At 53.7% G+C, this 7,277-nt stretch overlaps 1 protein-coding gene across 1 annotated transcript in view; it reads right to left on the bottom strand.

Moving 5' to 3' along the window:
• LOC103914143 (opioid-binding protein/cell adhesion molecule homolog) overlaps window positions 1-5,943 on the bottom strand; it is a 43,166-nt gene extending 37,223 nt beyond the window's left edge. The window contains exons 1-2 of the mRNA XM_009320748.1: window positions 5,933-5,943; window positions 4,221-4,453 (exon numbers count right to left, since the gene is read on the bottom strand). Of these exons, the coding sequence (XP_009319023.1) occupies window positions 4,221-4,453; window positions 5,933-5,943 (244 nt within the window). The remainder of the gene's footprint in view (window positions 1-4,220; window positions 4,454-5,932) is intronic.
• Between the last annotated feature and the right edge of the window lie 1,334 nt (window positions 5,944-7,277).

Genomic DNA, 7,277 nt, shown 5'->3' with positions numbered 1-7,277 from the left:
AAGACAGAGATGTGCCCCAAGCCCCAAGAGCCACCTTCGCCATTCCTGCAATCCAAGATGTATGTCAAATCTTGCCAGTCCAGCACACTACATGAAGCAACAGAAACCTCTGCCAACATTTTGTATCAGACTTTTTGCAGCACATTTACTGCACATCATCTCTTTTCCTCACTTGTTTCTTAGGTAGACAAAAAAACCCCAAACCACCCGGTAAGGTATCCCAAGTGCAGATGAATCTCCAGAGCAGGGAGGCAAGCCTGCTCCAGAGGTCGCAGCCTGCATTGCTGCCTCTCACCCTTTCCTCCGGGCTGAGCTGCATCTGCTTCTGTACACCACGTACACGCCCCTTACGCCAAACTCTCCAGCGTCTAAATACTAAGCACTTTCTTCGTTTAGAGCCTATTATCAGGTCTTTCCTACGACGACCAAAGAAGGCTGAGCTGCTCCCCTCGCCTCATCGTACACCATGCAGCCTCCTGGTAAGGTTTTAATAAGTATCGCAGTCTCAGCTCCTGCCTGGATATCAAAGGTAGCATGATAAAAGCAAGCTTAACTGCAGCCGTCGTGAAATCTGTGGTGCCAAGGGGGAGCCCAGAGCACGATCCGCATCAGGGAAGAAGAGCTTAACAGGGCCAGCATGGGGCGGGGGGGTTGCCCTTTTGGAGACTCGAGGAGCCAGTTGTTATCAGTAAAAAGGAAAAAATAAAGACTCAATTTGCTTTCAAGACACTTGCTGAAGAGCTACACGTGCGGCGGTGCCACTTTGAGAGGCGGCAGATGCTACAATGGACACAGGACCAGCTCCAAGGAGAGCATCCTTACGTGCATTAGAAAACCAACTGCACGACCACAACCTCACTACTGTGAACGAAGGCCACGGTCCTTCGAAACCTGCCCTGGCAAAGCAGCAAATGCCGAGACGGGAAAATGGATTACGCCAACCAGAAACTAACAGTAACAATGCCGACAGCCGGGAGAGGTTTTAATGAAAAATCTATGGCGAGTAGAATTAAGGCAGTACAGAGAAGGGTTCTCTAAATAAATCAGAAACAGCGGACACCTGAGGAATACCAAAGCAACGGCCAGTATCGACGTCCACCGCCGAGACCTCCGCCAGACAGGGTACCGTGCAGCGCGCAGATCCCAAAGTGACACCATGCTTCGCTACGCTGCCTCGGCACGTACGCCCTCCTCTCTACAGCCGCTCCTATGAGGAGGACGCCAGGCTTTCTCTTTCCTGGGGCACTGGCTGCAAGAGCCACAGACTTGGCCAAAACATTGACCCTGAGCTCTGCTTTTCAGACTGAAATATACCCTGTGTCCTGAAATGGCCCACGTCAAGGAGGCACGGCGGAGCCCCGGCTACAGGCTACCATGCTCCTTGCACCGAAACCATTTTGCAGCACGATGTGGTAAGGTCTCCCGGCTTGTCCCTGCAAGCTTGCACCTCCCAGGAGCTGAGGTGGGCTTCACGGGGGGTCATACATGGAGGCAGGAGGGCTGACCCGAGGTCCAGCCCCATGGCATCCTCCGCTCAAGCTGCTTATGGCAAGAGGAGGATGAGGTGGCTCATCTTCTACTTATACGAGATTAAATGTCAGTTCTCTCTACATTCGTAACTCTCCCCACGACACACCAGCATGCCATGAGCACCGCGCACGTCCCTAAAATCATCCGTCCCATCGTCACCAGGTGACGCCCCAAAAAAAAAGAGGAAAAGGGAGACAAAAAAACCCCTCTGGCTTCCTGCCACCTGCACTCTTATAAACCCTTGTTAACGGCTGTTGCAATGAACCAGTCCAAGAGACGTATTAATAATGACACTAAGAGACACATTTACTGTTGACTGCGACTCCCTGGCAGATTTATCGCCATGTTGCTAAGAGGGAAGGCCGGGCCCTGCAGTAGCACAATTAAAACCCGATTGAATACAGGGACAAAGAATCAATACTTTATCCGGCCAACTTTTAGTTTTGCAAAATACAAATATAAATTAATTGACCCGAACACGGTTGCTAACCGGTCATTACTGCCTGCTCGCTGGCCAGCTGGCACAGGTGAGGCATGACGCCAGGGCGTGCATGGCCATCCCCTGTGGTCCTCCTGCCCTTGCTGCTGGGATGGCTGCCTCCTTGATGAAGGAAGACCCCATACCTCGTTTTTAAGCCAATATTTAAGGCCAGGAGGGCTACAACAGAAAGAGGGCTTCACTCCTTCCCTGCAAAGCGTGTGCTCTGCTTGCATGCACAGCCAGGACCGAATGCACCCTTGGAAAACCACTCCCTTCCTCCCAGCACAGAACAAAGGGCTATGTGTTAGTCACCCTTGTAGAAAACTGGTTCTTCCCCGGCATGCAAGCATGGAGGCTAACAGCCCTTGGCTGCGCCGGCTGTGCTGGTGGGCAACCCCACTCGCTCCGAGCCACTGGAAAGCATGTTTTAGCCAGCAGACAACTGCGCTGGAGGTGAAGTGAGAACAGAACAAGGAAGGATTTGCTTTTCTGGACACCACCATCAACGGGACAGCAAGGTAGCATCTACGGATGGATTTTCTTGGCATAACAACTTAGGCAAACCGCGTGGCTTGAGCTTAGCAGAAGCTAAGAGAGAAATACAGAAACTTCTGAGCATGGTCTACTTGAGCTCAGCCTGTGTAACTGTACATCTCCAGCTCCTCTCAGGCTTCCCTGCAGCTGCAGAGATGCAGCACAGCTGACAACCACAGTCATTGCTGCGGTGGGAGCAATTCAACATGGCTTGCTTATGCTGGATGAAAAGTTTTCCCAGGACACCTTGCCGTCAGACCGTCGCTCTGGATGCAAACTATCCCTTGCCTTCACCCGCCCAAGCCTGGCAAGCGCCTATGTCGCAGACCCCGCTCCGAAAAAGGGGCGAGGGGACCAGGCGCTGAGCGTTGCTGCCGGTTCGCCTGATTTCATTAGGTGCAAAGCACTCAGATACTTCACTGGTGTTGACTGGATGGATTAGCACGATTAGAGAGCAGACAGGATAAACAGATTAAGCTTTGCAGATGGACAGCTCACACACAACTCAAAAAGGGGGAGAGGGGCCCCGCAAAAGGGGATGGAGGGGATGCTCCCGGCGGTCCTCTGCTTCCCTCTTCCCAAGGCAAGCGCTGCCCAGTGTGGGGCCCCCCCGACACGCTCCCGCCAAGACCTGGCAGGAAAATCACTTGGACGGGTGGCCGCAATCAAACCTTGCCTCCTCCAAATGAGAAGGATACATAAATACATACATATCTGTGCTGGGGGCTTCTCGGAGACATGTCGAGGCTGAGAAATTTTTCAGATTTGCTCATTGCAAAATCAATACCCATCAGCTGTTTGAAATTAAAGGAAAGATTAGGTCCTGGTTTTATACACGCTTTATTGTATTCCGAGAGCTTTCTACTCAGCCGGATAAATCTTCTTTAAGAGGATTAGGAAACTTTCATTATCTTTATCTAACCTGAACTAACACTAACTCTGAAAAATTAATCTAGAGACCAGACAAAAGCCTGTAGCCGGTGCAAAGCTGCAAGGATCCAAAGGTGGTGTCCACTGGTGCTACGGGCACCTCTGATCTGCCGGCACCTGGATCCCCAGGTCAGAGCAGCCTCAGGAACGATGCTTTGCAACCCAACAGCATCTGCTACGCTGACACACTCGCCTACAAAGCCCTTTGCCAACAGCCCTTCGTGGCCCTGCAGTGACTTCAACAGGCTGACGCGCTCTGCCCTCTCTCCCAAAACCAAGGAGCCTCGTGCTGTTGGAGTCTGCTCCTCCACCACACCTGGCAGCATTTTGCTTTCGGCTCTCCCGAAGCATCTTTGGACGCGTGCCCGAGCACCTTACTAACGACTCTCCGACGCAGCGAGCCGAGTAATGTGGGTGCCGAGCAGCAGGGATGGGTCAAATTCACAGCAGGCACAGGCAAGGGGGGAGAAGGAGGAGGACGCCAGCCCCAATTTCAGTTCCCTGGTGTCCTCTGCCCCACGTGATGACCGTACAACACAACGAGGCTGAGATGACGCAAGTCCATCTCCTCCCCGTCATGGCAGGCAGTTGTCAACACCCCTGTCCCCAAGCGGCTCAACCCCCAAAGCATGATGCTGGTCTGATCCCTACATCTCCATCACCAAGGCGGCCTCCAAACTCTTCGCAAATCCAGACATCCTTCCATATCAAACGGTCGGTTTGGCAATAGTATGTTAAGACCTACCTTGCACAATGAGATGGACGCGCGAAGTCTTGGGGTGATTGTCTGTCTGCACGGAGCAGGTGTAGGGGCCCTCATCATAGACATCCACGTTGTGTATCTTGATGCTGTACTGGGTCTTGGTGTTGGAAAGGATGACCACGCGGTTGTCTATAGACCACTTGTCATTGCCGGCGTACAGGATGGTGCTGCGGTTCAACCACGCTACTCGTGTGACCCTGTCATCCACGGTACACCTGCAAAGGAAGAGACAGAGGGTCACAAATGTGGGGGCGCAACGTACGGTGAGTATCCCGGCTCCCAAAAGGGGATGCGAGCAGGATGGGAGCTGTGGCGCTGGCTCTCTGTCACACACAGCCGGACCGCCGGCACAGAGATGGCGTGCACCACGTCTGGGCTACCCTGCTGCTACGTCCTGCATCCCTCCATCACCTGAGATTTCACAGAAATGGCAGGTTCACCAGAAAAAAAGCCCTGTCTTTTTCTTTTATACGGAGCTGGGGAGCCACAGATGAAAATCCCATTAACGTTTGACCTCCGCAAGCCGTGCAGACTTTCTGTGCCCCCCCACTTGCCCACCTCCACCGCCCCGCCTCGCCCTGGCTGCGCGTGGAGAATTTCAGGTGAAGCTGTAAAATTTGCTGACGGTTTGGCTTGTCAGCACGGCCCTCGAGCCATCCCCAGGGTGATATACACACCCGCTGCCAGGGGAGAAGGGCCGCGACACACACGGGGAGAAGGGAAGAAGAGAAACAGCCAGAGACAGCGAAGCCAGCACACATCGAAGAGAGGGGAAACATTTGGATAAGCAGCTGTAAATCCTACAAGTGCCTGGAAAACACAACGCGATCGCTTCCATTATTTATCTCCTGCCTGGCTCCCACCTTCCCCGCTCCAAGACATGGGGGGGCTCAGCAGCTCCGGCCCGCGGCGCTGACTTACGCTTGGCAAAGAACAGAGGGGCGGGGGGGGGAGGGAATTCAAATGTTCCTGGAGAAAGCAGCTTTTTCATTCCGTTTGATAGATTTTTCTCGATCTATTTACTTGTGGCCTTCTCTGCCGCCGCCGCAGCACCCGCAGCAAAACCGACAAGCATTTGGCTAAATTAAGAGCCCAGCATTTCTCGGGAGCTTTGCCTTTCCCACCCAAGGACCGCGGTAGGGGAGCTTTCTCTCGGTGTGAAAGCAAACCGGGAAAGCGAACCTAAGTGCAAGCTTGTGCCGCCGGCAGCAGCGCTGCCGCAGCTTTGTGCAGCCGAGATCTTAGGGGAAAGGTGCCTACAGTCAATCAAGAAACTCGTGTAAGTCCCTCTCTGCACGCCTGCAAATTCAGAGGCGGGCTGTGGGGCTGTCCCTGTCCTCGTCCCCGCCGTGGCACCGCTACTGCAGAGGCTTTGGGGGTGTTATATGCCTCCCTTACTGGGATTGCAGAGCGTCACCTCGATCGAGATTATTAATCGGGTGGAGGGAAGGGGCGATACTTGGCATGTTTGAGGGTCCCCCCGGGTGCTCGGTTCAGAGGAACGAGCCATATATCCTCCTGCAAACAAGTAATTTTCCCCTTGCAGGAGCTGTACGTCTCTGCCAGCCACGTTGCGTACGGGAAAGATGGATGGCCCTCCGTGCCCGCCGCGGCACTGCCAGCATGCCGGCAGCCCGCCCAGGTGTCAGACGTGCCCCAGTGCCCGCAGTGGTGCCGGCTCTGCTCCGCGGGACCGAGGCGGCATCGTGCCGGCAGAAGGCATCGTCCTCGTCGGGAAGCCAAGCCCTCCTTTGTTCAAATTAACTGGGGGAGAGCTAAGCGCAGCCGAGTTAAGTTTGGCCCTGGGGGATTCCAGTCTAGTGGACTATTACTGCTGTCTCACTTCTTTATAATGAATAATAAAGAGATACTTACACACGGCTTCTGTAAATTATTCATTGCGTGCACTGGAAAATCAGGGCAGCAATATGTAAAACAGACAACTTGCATGTCTGCGCTCATATAAATATCCAGACTACAGCCCTGCGAGGTACTCTCAGGTCCCCTCATTAGGGGTGAAGCACAAGGACTAGGGTTTGAAGTGACAGGGATAAGGAGCTTGTGCTGTCACCGGCCACCCCCCCGCCACTGCCCGGCTTTGGCTGGCGTGTAGCGGGTGTGCTTCCCGGGGAGATCTGGGGCCGGTCCGGGACCCCTGAGAACTGGGGTCACTCGTTCTGCATTTACAGCTCACCTTTATGGCTCAGAGCCACACCTGCACAAGTGCACAGGGATGCCCATAACATGGACGGACATGCTCACACAAGGAAGGGCAAGGACAGCATCCCCCTCCCTTGCCCGTAGCACCTGGTGACCGGTACCACCCTCGAAACCACTCAGAGCAAATGGGCAGGAGCAACTTGGAGACTCCTTCGTCTAACAAACTCATGCCAAGAGCAAGGAGGCAAAGGCTCCTTCTCCCCATCCCTTGAGCTCACTCTTCAATCCCTGGCCACTGAATAGCTAATTTGGGACCAAGTCCCTTCGGCTCTGCTTGCTTAGCATCGTGCTCCTCTCCACTGGAGCCCGGGCTGTCCCATGCAGCTGCAGGTGGGGAGGGACCAGACAAACTGCCCTCCTTCAAAAAACCAGCCCTCCTGCACCTCCTAGCAATGTGTCAGAGCAACGACCAGCAGAAAAGCCACCGTCCATCAACTGCCACAGAGAGCACAGCATTTCCAGAGGCACATTCTCGCCTGACCTCACCTTCCCACTGCGAGTTTCTTTACCTGGCTTGGAAAGCGATCTCTGTTAGCCAGCGCCCCCTCATCTGCCGAGCCGTCTTTGCTACCTATTTCCAATTGACCAGGATTATGATAATGTCTCCAGTAAGCAAACAGGTAAAGAGACTTCTGCAAAGTGTTTAGATAAAGCAGACAAGCTCTGACAAAGCTGCATAATAAAGCGGGCCAGGAGGTTTTCCCTTGAAGGGATCTAATTAAGAACAAAGACAAACCCCCATTAACAGTCTCCTGAAGGCACCCTATCCATCTCCAGAAGAAACCCTGCCTTATGAGTCCAGAAGGGACAAAAGACAAT

The sequence above is a fragment of the Pygoscelis adeliae genome, unplaced genomic scaffold, assembly GCF_000699105.1.
Source record: "Pygoscelis adeliae isolate BGI_AS28 unplaced genomic scaffold, ASM69910v1 Scaffold253, whole genome shotgun sequence".
In the NCBI taxonomy this organism is placed as follows: domain Eukaryota; kingdom Metazoa; phylum Chordata; class Aves; order Sphenisciformes; family Spheniscidae; genus Pygoscelis; species Pygoscelis adeliae.
This window is presented reverse-complemented; position numbering and strand designations above follow the sequence as displayed.